Source organism: Trachemys scripta, chromosome 6, assembly GCF_013100865.1.
Source record: "Trachemys scripta elegans isolate TJP31775 chromosome 6, CAS_Tse_1.0, whole genome shotgun sequence".
NCBI classification, from domain to species: domain Eukaryota; kingdom Metazoa; phylum Chordata; order Testudines; family Emydidae; genus Trachemys; species Trachemys scripta.
Genome location: NC_048303.1, coordinates 13439762 through 13453493, shown reverse-complemented (window position 1 = coordinate 13453493; position 13732 = coordinate 13439762). Strand labels below are relative to the sequence as shown.

The 13732-nt window shown below is 40.2% G+C and overlaps 1 protein-coding gene across 1 annotated transcript in view; it reads left to right on the top strand.

The window, feature by feature from the left end:
- The window catches only part of MYO5B (myosin VB), a 395508-nt gene extending 382506 nt beyond the window's left edge, over positions 1 to 13002 (top strand). The window contains exons 35-37 of the mRNA XM_034774043.1: positions 1060 to 1234; positions 3786 to 3866; positions 7491 to 13002. Of these exons, the coding sequence (XP_034629934.1) occupies positions 1060 to 1234; positions 3786 to 3866; positions 7491 to 7643 (409 nt within the window). The 3' untranslated portion in view covers positions 7644 to 13002. The remainder of the gene's footprint in view (positions 1 to 1059; positions 1235 to 3785; positions 3867 to 7490) is intronic.
- The last annotated feature ends 730 nt before the right edge of the window (positions 13003 to 13732 follow it).

The window sequence follows — 13732 nt, the reverse complement described above, 5'->3', positions numbered from 1 at the left end:
GAAAGGGGTTGGGTCAGCTTTTGTGGCCTGCATCATGCGGGAGGTCAGACTAGATGATCATAATGGTCCCTTCTGACCTTAAAGTCTATGAATCTAAAACAGGGAATGCATCAGAAACCACAAAAGTCCAGGAATAAAAGCAGGAAGGAAGGAGCAGAATATAAAGTGAATTCCAATTGCATAATAACTGCAACAGATTGTTCGCTTTGTGTTTCTGATTTAAATGCTCTTTGCAGTGCCCATCTGTACTGCAGTATCACAGACATTTCTAACGTGCCCACCATAGTAATATCTGAGGCTATTAGGTTCATGCAGACAGACCTATGAGCCTGTGCGTATATCCCTGTTGACTTCAGATGGGCTCCATGCAGGCACAAGGGTCTGTCCACGTGGATCTGATTACAGAATCAGCTCCAGGTGCCTAGTATCTATCTTAATAGGTATTTAATTTGCTGTGATTATGGGAATTCCATTTAGTGCAACCGTACAAAACAGCAATGAAAATTTACCTGCTATGGCACAAACCTTCAACTGCTTTTTGTGATAAACATTGATGATGATTTAAAAACAAACTCCTAATGATATTTTGCTTGCATGCGGAGATCAGAAAGACTAGGACTGTGCTTGGGCACCGGAGTTTGGGGGAGGCACCTCAGGTCAGAGTTTCAACGGTATTTAGACTCCTAGTGGGATTTTCAAAAGCCCTTAAGCAGGTTAACTAACTAACTCACATTGAGATCAATGGAAGTTAGGTGCCTAACTTGCTTTTAGGTACTTTTCAAAACCACACCAGCCACCTAAATACCTTTGAAAATCTAGCTGCTTGTGCCCTTCTACCTTTACACAGCTAGATAAAATCTAGCCCGTAACTTTATTAATATTCTCCTGTGGTTTTGTGGAGTCCAGGAGTTTGTACTGGTTCTCAAGACCACTTAATCAGTACGCATCACACATCTGCATCAAAAACTCCACTCGTTCCAGCAATGCAATGTTTCTTAAACTAGTAAATGAGCCCTCAGAAGAAAACTTTCAACTGACATCTTACTTGTGTGGGGCCAGGTATAACATAAGCCAGCTGGAGGAATGGTTGCGTGGGAAGAATTTGCAACAGAGTGGAGCAGCAGAGACAGTGGAACCCCTGATCCAGGCAGCACAACTGCTTCAGCTCAAAAAGAAAACTTCAGAAGATGCTGAGGCTATCTGTTCCTTATGTACATCCCTCTCTACGCAGCAGGTAAGGGACTGGAGGACATGTTTGCTATGAAACAGGTGCGAGTTCTTTCCCATGCATTACAGCAGTAAGGATGCTTTAGGACACAGTACTCCTCAAGTGTCACATGCTGGGTGGGACATACCCTTTTTGAGTAATTTTCTGGTCACATCCTGCCCTCCCAGCCGCTACTGCTGCCAAGAAACTAGCTGCCAAGCTCTCTAACTCTCCTGACAGGTAATCTCTATATTTGCTGTGCAGGGTAGGATCAGGATCCATGAATCAGCTGTGGGTAATGCACACATATCTCTGTCAGCCACCCCCACTTCAAATTCCTCTTCCTCCGTTAGTAGTGGCTTCAGGGCCCAGCTGTGACTTCCCTGGATGGTGATGCCACCTCCACTGCTTCCAGCTTTAGATAGGACCATCCCACCTGCTTCAGAAACATACACAATTCAGGCAGCTACAATGGGAGAAAACACTTGTGGGGCGGTCCTCATAACTAACAGTTCTGCTGAATAGTGAGTGATACTTCTTCTAAATGCAATAGGTATTCTGTAAAACTGTAAGAAAACCATCCTGCTATTTTGAGCAGTAGAGATGTCTCACGTAATAACAAGAATCCTCTACAAATCTGTAGCAGTGGTACCTCAAAATTGATTTACTGTTGGCCTGTGGGCTGCCTTCCAGCTTTGCCTTTGGCAGATAATGAACAAACCATTTGCCAGTAAGTGTTACAGGCCTCCAAAATAAAAGCTCTGAGTTTCTTTTGGACCAGACTTCACAAGAACGTTACAAAGAAGTGTATTTAATGGGAAGGGAAGGAAAGAGGAGTAGAGCAGAAATCTATGTCTCTGGGACCCCTCATTACAAAACGGGAGAGAGAAAAGGTGAGATCTCCCATGTCATCCCTTCTGTGTACAGACCAGTCTCTTTCACTGCAGCGTGTAGATGTCAAGACACATGCTACAACATGGAATATTCTTTTACAATATAGAATATTCTTTTAGGGACTGACATCTGTAGCTGAGCTTTCAGATGATGTCATTGTTTTTCAGTCCTAGTAGCTGAAAGCTTGTGCTGTCATATAGGTGTGGCAATTGGGCCATAATCCATCATCTGTGCAATCTCCCTCATACAATGAAACACTTGTATGCAAACTAGCTGTAGAATAAGGATGGCAATTGGTTGAGTAGCCTCTGATATCACAATGGTCTAGGACTTGTGGCACGGTATAGATGCATGCCTTGCTGTCACATGGGTATAATTAGTTAAGTCAAAATGGCTGAGAACGTAAAAATCAGACTGTGAATCCCAGTGATGATTTAGCCTGGTAATATTCTGAACAAAAAGAGTTCTCAACCATGCTTGTAACTGTTTGCATTGCTTCACACTGACTCAGACATTCAGAGTGACAATACTAGAATCATATTACATAGAATGTTCCACAGTGCCACTGTTTTTGCTAGGGACGTCCGTAGACCATGAAAGCCAGGGTCCTACCCTGAGGAGCTTAAAGTATAAATCAGTGGTTCTGTCTTTGTGACCCAGCATCCACAAGCAGCTTCTTATCAAGGCCCACTCTATCCTAAAAAATTGTGCTCAGAGCAAGAATTCATGAGTAGATTTTGAGGTGACAAAAGGTTGAGAACTGCTACTTCAATGTACCAGTTGCTCATTGGGTCTGATCAGGCTTCCATTTAAATCAATGGCAAAACTCTTGTAGACTTCAGTGGAGCAGGTCCTTAATCTTCAATATTCAATTGTACACCCTTTTATCTGACAAACAGTGGAAGCGAGGAGTAGTGTGGGGTGCTGGGTGTTCTAATCCTCCCTCCACCACCGTCTGTGCAGCCTTTGGAATTAACACTTGTCCTCCACAGCAGCTGAGTGGAATGGGTGGGTGGGTGGAGGGGGTTGAGAGCCATGGATGAGGAGCTGCAGCAGGATTGGGCTAAAACCAGAAAGGGTGTGGCTGAAGTGGCAGCAGGAGCATGAAGGAGGGAGCAAGTTGTCTATCCAGAGTCTTCCTGGATCTTAATGCACATGTGGTGCAACCTTTCAGGTGTCCCCATCACAAACCCACCTGTAGGTGGAGACCCACCAGTTGGCAAGTACTGTTCTAAAAGATGGACTTGACCGATAGCTGAGGACATAACATGCACCAGGAAGGGAACAAGGGAGCACGAGAAATTCGACATATGCTCGCGCCATTACTCAGGTTGCTCGCCCACAGGTGGTTTAAATGACATTCAAAGATGAATGTTGTAGACACTCATCTCCTATTTTCTACGTACAAGTTTTCCTATTACTCTTCATTCAGTTCTGTTCAGCTTTCTTGAGATTCTAAGTATTTACACTAAGTTAAGATGGTTAGTTCACAACCTTCTCTAATGACATGAAGGAGCACCCCCAGCGTTCCTCAATTTACACGCCTTAGCGGTCTCCTATATGGAGACTGATGCAAAATTCTACAAAAGTGGCAATATCAAGAAACTGGGTAGCGGCACTTCATGCCATTGAGAAGTTCAGCTGCTGCTGGCCATCTAAAACCCTGTTGTTTTGTTTCCAACAGATTGTAAAAATATTAAATCTCTATACTCCTGTTAATGAGTTTGAAGAACGTGTGACAGTAGCCTTCATCCGAAACATTCAGGTAAGTTAAATGGCCATAAAATGGAGACAAACACCAACAGTGAAAGATCAGCAACTGTGAAAATCCAAAGAGAAAATGGTATTGATTTAGCATTAATGTTCCATCTCACTTCTCTCTCTGCTTTTAACACATGATTATGAAGGTTCAGTGCTTGTAATCAAAGGTTCTCTGGTTGTTAAAGGGACACTGTCAGCCTACTGAAGCCTTCACGTATACATCCTTAAATAGTAGTATCTACTGTTCTACAAAACTTCTCTTCCTGAAGAATGCCTCACAGCACATTAACTACTACTCTCACTACCCACCACTGAAACGCAGCCATCTCTGGGGAGGGATGTGTCAGTCCTTCAACACTGTTTAACACCAGAACATCACATAACAGTTTAAAAGGGAAAGAAGCATACTATATCCAACTGAAATAACAAGAGGCAGGTCATGAGTAATAAATATATGCTGCCTAATCAGAACTGGCCAGAATGTAATGGTCAGCACTTCTACCTTTGCGTCATGGGATTGTTCCTGACCACAAAAGGCTAGGCAGTATACAAATGTGAAGTTAAATTAATTTAGATTCAATACACAAAGTAACTTTACATTTAACAGATAGCTAGAATGGGGATTACTGGTATCTAATCCTTAGAATTACTCATCAGGTTTTTGTTTAATTTTAGTATATTACTTTAATAGGTTTCATATTAGTTGTACATGCACATAACAGGGCATAACATCAAGTTATTCAGATTCACTCACACTTACTTTTTTTATTGTAAAACAAAGACAAAACAAGATTGAGGGTCTCTCTAAAATTACCCAACAGGAAACAAGACAAATATTGTATTGTAAGTGACATCTGCAATATGGACTTTTTTTTTGGGGGGGGGGGGGGGGGAGTCTTAATGTTCTGGGTAAAAACACATTTACGCAAAATAGTTGCTTTTGCCCCATCATGCTGCTTTCTCCAATAAGATTTCCATTTTCTAGTCAGATATGCTATAAAAATCGTATTATCCAATTTTGAGTTCAGTTTACCTCACAATTCATTTCTAATAAATCAAATGTTCCACAGTGTACAGTAGCAAAAGAACAGAAAGAAATGCTGCTTAAATCAGTGTATGATACAAGACGCTCTCAACTTTGCTTTCTTTGAATTTACATCTTTTATGATCTTGAAAAGATACCAGGCACCTCCATCAAAGCCAGAAAGCATTTTTATTCTGCTTTAATATACACCTCTACCCCGATCTAATGGTGTCCTCAGGAGACAAAAAAATCTTACCGCGTTATAGGTGAAACCGCGTTCTATCGAACTTGCTTTGATCCACCGGAGTGCGCAGCCCCGCCCCCCCGGAGCACTGCTTTACCGCGTTATATCCGAATTCGTGTTATATCGGGGTAGAGGTATACTGAAAAATAAGTAGTAATTCTTTATATGCACGTAGAACCCTTCATTATAAAGGATCCGAATTCATTTAATAAATTATAACCTGAGCTCTGTTCGCTTCTATGTAGGTACTTACATGGCCCTTATCAGTAGAGCTGGGCGAATAATTATTTATCAGTTCACCGGCAGTTCCAAAAACCAAACAAAATAAATTTGGATCTGCTTGAATTTGGAAACTTCAAAAGACTTTGGTAAATTGAAAAAGTCTGTTTTGGGTCGAAGGAAACATTTTGTTTCTAGATGTCTTTAAAGGGAGGAAGAAGGGGTGATGGTGCCACCTCCCTTAGAAGCATTAACCTAGTAGTTAGGGCACTCTCCTGGGATGTGGGGGAGAGACATTCAGTTCCCTCCTAATCCTGATATGGAGAAGTGATTTGAACTTGGGTGCCCCACATTGCAGAAGAGTGCCCTAACCACTTGGCTGCATAGTCATTCTCACTCTCTATCTTTGTCCCAACCTCCAATGACTAATTATTTATATGAAGTGGAACCACTTCAACAGGAGAGATTGAGAAAGACCCACTCCAGACTATCCAATAGCCCCAGGAGTAAGGGATCTTTTCTGCTGTATGTGAGATCCAAGTTTAAATCCCTTCTTCAGATCTGATAGAGGGGGCAATTGAACCTGACTCCTATTTCATATCTTAGGTGAGTGCACTGAGCTACACTTTACAAGGCATGCACTACCACTGTTTCATCCTCCAGCCATTTTGTGAATGGCATCTCAATCCTGAAAACAAGATTTTGGCTGAAACTATTCAGCAATTTCATGTCAAATTTGCAACGTTTTGGTTTACTATTCACCAAAAAAAATAAAAATTGCCCAGTTCTACTTATCGGTATAGTATCTGGGCACTCAAGTGTTCATTTTCTCAGTGGGACTAGTCCTGCAAGTAAGGCTAGTAGGATACAGGAATGTCGGACATCACTGAAATGCAGCCACTTGTGAGATGGAAAACAGCAATCAACTTCCACCCAGCACGCTGTACATTAGTGGAGAGCGGGGAAATTTTTACCAGGTGACTAGGAAAATGTCCTGCTCTTCTGAAGAGTGCCATGGCATCTTCAATGTCAAAAAGAGAAAGCAGGAAAATAGTAACTAGTGTTTAACATTTTTCTCAGTCCTGCTGATGTACTAGATAAAAGGACAAGCATGTTGCTGGTAGTGTGTGCTGCTACACAAGAGAGTCATATTCAGTGTCCAGGTCCACACTCTCACTCCTGGAGTTGAATGGGCAGCACTTTCCATCACTTTGTGACAAGTTACAACTTGTGTTGCTCTGCTGCAAACTTCCTGGCTACTTATGCAGCATCATGGATGCATCTCCGGGGAGAAGGTCTGTTCACTGCTTTGAAGGAAGATCACTGCAAAACACAGTGGAGGAGAAAATGGGAGGAATTATTGGAAAAGAAATACTGGGTGGATAACAAAATTCAGTGCTGACTTCTGATGACAGAAAAGAGAATGGGGCAAAATCTGGCCAGTGTAGGGGAAGTGGCATAACTGTCCCCGAGGAAGCACAAAAACATACTGGAAAAGCAGCAGCAAAAATTTTTGTAGGGACTGCGTACAGGATCATACATTCAATACCCCACCCCCATAACTCCCAACTCTGGAATGTTCCTCTCTGGTGCCTGCCAGAGCAGGTCTAGACAAACCAGGATAGGGAACATCTTTCTGCTCATGTTCTTTTGATTGGCCACAGTGCTATGCCTAGCACCTGCCAGGATTTAAGTTTATGTTGATAACATTTCAATTACTTGGTGTATCTTTATTCCCTCTCCCCTAATCATAAAAAGTGCTGGTTAGTCTGTCATCTCTCTAAATCCTGTATCCTACATCATTCAGAAATTCCATTTGGTCAGGCGCCAGTTACACACAATCAATATTCATAGAGATGTGTTTGAAACTTTATATTTGATATTCCTAATTTCATACTGTATGTTGATTGGGGCAGGGATCACTCCATCTTTTATATTTGTCCCGCATGCTGTGCTCAAGAAATAAGTTTTTCCCTCTTGGGATGAAACTGGAGCACATTTTTCCTGTATCCTTAGATCCTATACAAACTCTCTCTCTTCAGACCTTTTATTGTGTTAAGTGTTGCAAATGCAAGTAAATAAAGCAATGATCAAGATGAAAAACACACTAACCTTTTATTTTTTCCACACAAACCTCATAGGCAAATTTGCAAGAGCGAAATGACCCTCCACAGCTGCTGTTAGACTACAAATATATGTTCCCAGTTTTGTTTCCGTTCAGCCCATCCTCCATAACCATGGACTCTATCCACATCCCTGCTTCTCTTAACTTGGAATTTCTCAATGAAGTCTGAAGAAAATATCTTCAAACCGGTCCCCCTTCGCCAGAGAATTCAAGCAAAAAAAAAAGAAAGATCTTTTTAATGTGGACCAAACAAGATTATGGAAGAACCAATATACAGTAATCAGTTAGTGTTAAACTTTATACTATAGTAAGAAACTGATCTTGTATGTGATTTTTTTTTTTGTAACTTGCAGCTCAAAATAAGAATTCTTGAAATACAGAATTTTTTTACTGCTTGATTTCATGTTGAAATAGTGCAAAGCCCATAGCAGAGTCTCCAACAGATATGAACAGCAAACACTGGGCAAGTGGGAGATGGTTAATTTGGTCTTCATAAGGGGCTATGAAGAAACTCCAGATAAAAATCAAAGTCAAAACACTGTCTTCAGAAAAACGATGGCATTGATAAGGTGATTTGTACATATTAATGCATTTCTATGCAGAGATACAATTTCACATTTGTTCCTGTTGCTAGTCACTGTATCACAATAGTCAGTTCAGGAATGTAAGTTGCAAAATGTGCAAATAAGTGTTCATCACACAGGTTAAGGTGACAGACTGAAAACTATGCTTGTTTTCACCAAGGTGGATTTCATTTGTCAGGAATTCTGACTTCCTGAAAGTCACCATTGCTCTACAGGTTTTTAATACCTTACATAATTATGGAGGGCAGTAGCTGTTTCCATGGGCTGATATAGCCAGTACCAGAATCCATGTAACAAAACTATACCTACACCCATGGACGTCCCTAGGGGGGTTTCGGGCCCGGGACATAGGCGCCGAGTTTCTAATCTGTCAAGAGGTGCTCCCCTGGCTCCGCCCCCACTCCACCCCTTCCCCCAAGGTACCGCCTATTCCTGCCCCGCCTCTTCCCCACCCAGTTTCGCTCCTCTCCCCTCCCCCCAGCACTTCCTGACGCCGTGAAATAACTGATCCACGGTAGGCGCTGAGAAGCAGGTGCAGGTGCTGGGGGGAAGGGGAGGTTCTGGTAGGGGGACTGCCAGTGGCCGCTGCTCACCTCATTACCCCCCCCGCACGCTGCTCTCCTCGTTGCTGTCTGCCCGTGCGCCTGCCTCCTCATTCCCTTCCTGCCTGCCGCTCACCTCCCCATTTGCCCTCTGACCCTGCTTGCCCTCCTGCCTCACCTCCCTACCCGCCTCCTCACAATTTTATGGAAGCGTGGAGCAGGGGTGGTCGCCCCGATTAGCCATACCCAAGGGATAGCTCTGCCTACACCATTCTATAACTTATGGCATTTTTCATATGCATGGATAACACATGTAAATCCAGTCTAGTTAAATGAAGTTCCTGATCCTGCTCACACTGGGTGAAATCCTAGCCCTAATTAAGTCAGTGGAAAAACTCCAATTGACTTAGACAGGGTCAGAATTTTACCCATTGAATTCAATAGCAATACCTCTATTGATCAGTGGTGCAGCTTCAGGGCCTAAGCTAGCAAAAGGAATACTAGCAATAATTTGTTTAATTCACAGTGTTTGAAAGCAAAAGAGAATGGGTAAGAAATGGAATGACTAAGTCCATGTCTATACTAGCACTTATGTCAGCAAAACTTTTGTCACTTAGGGATGTGAAAAAAAGACCTCCCTGAGTGACATAAATTTTGCCGGCACAAGCACTCATGTGCACGGCGCTATGTTGGCAGGAGATGCTCACTGACCTGGTTTTATTCTATTGACAGGAGAGCTCTCTCCTGTTGGCATAACACAGATAAATAAGTGCTCTTACAGCGGCATAGCTGTATTGATATAGCTGTGTCGCTGTAAACTTGTAAGTTTAGACATGGCCCAACTCAAAAATCCTACAACTAGTATTTTGATAACCCAAAGCACTTTTTAACAGAACCCAGATGTCAACAATAATCTTAAATTCCTATCAGAATAATGAATTAAAACCTGTCAAATACAAGAAGTTATCACATAAAATCATTTGAATTGTAATCCAATAGGATTTTTTGAAATCCTTATTAATATAAAAAGTTTGCTCTTCCTCACTATTCAGGAATTAATTCAGGAATTAAAATGGGTCTGCTATTCCCAAAGCATTTATTGATCATTCTCAGTACTTGCCAGAATCTATTTAATTCCCAGTAGTCATAGGAAATGCTATCCTTGCCAGAAGAAAATGCATCTAAAGGTAGACAGTGCCATATAACAGCAATGATTGTATTAATTTGTGATGGGGCATGTTTGCAAATTATGACCTTTGCAGTTTTAAGGTCACAACACTTTTGCAGTTCTAACTTTCCAGGCTGCAAAATGCAATGGGGATATTTGTCACTTGCAAAGGCCCAATCTTTTGCAAATCATGAACATGTAGGCCTGTTCACCTCCATAATGGTCCTGCCTAAGAAAATCTTGATTTCTTTGCATTTACTGCTATGGTTCTTACAGTGTCTCAGCAGTTCCATGATGACAAAGTGCTTTTTAGAAAAACCTATCTGCATTTTTCAGACTAATTTTTAGTTGCTGTAAATAATCTCCAAATAGCAAATTTATGATTAGGTATCCAATTATCCCAGAACATGAGACTATCTTAGACATACACTACACCCCAAACACGCCATACCATGGGTCACCTTTTAGACAAGGAGTGTGTCTTGATTTAGACATTATGTATATAATCTATGTATATGCACATACTATAATAGTCCTGTATACGTATATTGCTATAAAAAGCAAATGTTAAAGAAATGAGTGCTAGTAAGAGTTATATTGGACTATGTCTACAGTAAAAGTACATGCGCTCAAACAAAAGACTCTGGTTTAGCATAGCGATTACCAGTGAAGGATATAATTAAGCCAATTCACAATGAAGGAGGAATCTTTTCCTAGAACCAGTGCCCATAATAGAGAATAGCAGAACATTTTATTGCCTGCACAATACCAGCACTACCTCCAAACTACACTCCTTGATCATTTGCATCTATTGTATGTATTCAGTAATGCCTTCATTTTCCTTCCATTTACAGTCTCCCACTACATGTTGGCTGCAGCTCAGAAAACCCGCTTTCTTGCTCTTCTCAGTGTCAAATGCCTGTCTAAAGTAGTATTTTTTATTATAGCTACCTCTTCCTCTACAATATTTCTTCAAAGCATAGGTTAAATTTTTCACTGCATTTTATTTTTCAATTAAATCCTATGTTTCTCCTGCTGTGAACCCATCTTCACACTAAAGAAAAATAATCTAAAGCAAAACTTAGTCCGGTGAGATGGTTACAGAGATGCTATCCTCACAACTCATCTTATGCCGGCAGTTTCCTCTCAGGCTCTTCGGGTCTCTACCTCTCTCTAATGTTGTGAATTATTCACTGTACGATTCCAACAGGATTCACCAAACTTAATGCTTATTAATCAGACTAAATTAAAGACCGCTGCAGAATCCTCTTCCACAATGGTCTTGTTACTAATCACAGGTGTAAAATGTGGTTAATGTTCTTCAAAGGGATAATGGTATTTCACTGGGAGCTGTAAGGAACTTAATTTATATGTATTATAAAAAGAATCTCTTACAAACCATAAGTATTGAAATAGATAGGAACTGGGTATTTAATGTTTTGATGTGTAGTAATTAAACTTATCCACTAAGCTGCATTTGGAAAAGGATTCTGCAGAAAATATCTTTAATGTACATGATCTTTTCTGTTAGCAATTTTTAAAATATCTGGTTTAATTCAGTTGTATTATCATGCTCAAATAGGCCTTTTTCCCTCAAAAATCTGCAATGTCTTTACATTAAAAAAAAATACAAAAATGTTAAATGTAAAAGCACGGCTTTTGGAAAACTTTGCTTTTCAGATTTGTTTTTAATATTGATGACTAAGATGAGCACTTTCCCACTGTGTGCCTTTAGCTGTTACTAAGATAACTGTGACTTCTCAATGTTTCTCTGAAAAAAGTGTTAAACTGTGGGAAAATTTTAATGTCATATCAAAGTCCATAGATTCAGAAGTTCTCTTATAAAGCATTACATTACACTGAGAAGGTTTGCAAAAATGTTTTTCATCTCATCGCATTTTTTCCCATGCATTGTATTTCTATGGGTATGATTGGGACTAGCCCCCAATCTCCAAGGAAATATATACTATATGTAATATAAAAATAATTAACACTGACTATAACCATAAACTTGACTTCATGCATGCATTCTGTGCTCTGTAGTCCATGTTCAAGACACTTCCACAACATCCAGGACATAACTTCCAAAAGTTTTATTTTAGTTTGAAACTGGCTTCAGTTTCTTTTCAATTGTATTTTTGTAGCCGCTCCTGTTGATCTTTCACAGCTACTGTAAATTTACACTAAGAGCTTGGTGAAAGGAACATCCGCCATCAAAGCTCAAAACTGAATTGTGCAACCCTTGCCTGTGCAAAAAAATCCTCATTCAATTACATCATTGAATCCACTGGAACTAATCATAAGTGAGAATTTTTCAAGTGAGCAAGGATAGCAAGATTGTATACCTAGATCCTGCAACCATACACATAAATAACTTTGAGCGTAGTCCCATTGTAGTCAATAGACCTGATTCTCCACTCTATTAGCTGTAAGACCAATAATAATAGTGGAGACTCAAACCCAATCTGACTGACCACGAGTAAAATTACTCACATGTGTAAGTGTTCACAAGATTTCACCCTCAATTTGTACAGCCCAAGTGAATTGCAAAAGGTTTAAGTGACATTAATGATAAAACACTTGTAATAATAGGTCATATTTCTTTCCCACTCAGCCTATTATCTGACTATGTACATTTATTCTCGTCAGATTAAAATTGTTGCGGACAGTGTTGCAGAATTAACATTTCCTAACTGCACTTAAATGTGCCAATATAATTAAAGTATATTGCATGAACCACCATAAACCTTCTCTTCCAACTTTATTGAATTACATATAGTACAACCATAACTGAAAATTATTTTCTTTCTGAAATTATAGAAGAGTAAATGTTAAAGTGAAACAATTTGGAAAATATTTTTCCCTTCAAAAGTATAGAATTTATTTTTTTAAAACTGCAAATGTCAGAAAATAGATCTTGAAACAAAACTGAAATTTAAACAATCAAACTCTGTCCAAAAATGTGCTACAGTCCAAGTCCTATTTTTTGTGTGTGAAGTTTCATTACCTTAACAAGCAGAAGGTGCAGCTGTTCTGAAGGAGTTTGAATGCTATTCAGGGGGTAAACCCTGAATGTAGATGAAATACTACTGCTGATAAAATATTTTTCCATTTTGAACAAATCTGTAAACTACACCTTTGTTTATAGGAAAATGCTTGTAATAGTTACTGTAATATTCAGCTGTGGATAAAAATTTGTGAAATAAATACTTTTGAATAAATTAAATTGTGACTTTTTGGACAAAACTGAAACTGTAATATTATTTTGCATTTCAACAATAGCTTCCATCTTAATCGCAAAGCACTTTACAAACATTCAAATGATCAATCCTGAAAGCTTTTACTTAGGATTATGGGCATCTAAGGGTCTGCTCCAAAGCCCAATGAAATTAATGGAAGTGACTTCAATAGGGTTTGAGTACTGTACGCTACTAACGAACATGTTAAGAACTGCCTGGTACTGAGCCTCATACTTCCCTGTAAAGTATCATCATCATCTTTAACCGAGGAAGCAAATGAAGCATAGAGAGATTGAGACTTGCCCAAGAAACTCAAGTCAGTGCTGGGAATAGAATCCAGGCTCATGACTCTCAGCCCTGCACTTTAACCACAAAACTCAACCTTCTTCTTCTCTTCAGAACATTGTTCCTATCAGAAATTTGGCTGGGCAGGTAACATGAGCCATTTGTGTACTCAGTCATTTCTATCCTTTGTGGTGATAGGCCCAATTAGATAGCACAGATGTAGGTGAGAGCAGAATTTGGCCTAGTATAATTAAGAAGGAAGAAGTTACTCACCTTGTGCAGTCTGTCCTGCCTGCACATGCACCACTCCCCACCTGCCATGAGGCTAGCCAACATGTGTGGGCATTTCTCCCTCAGTACCTTCTCTACCGTAGAATCAACAAGTGGAACTCCGAAGTAGAGGGCAGGAGGGAGGGTTGTGGAGCACCCATAGGGACACA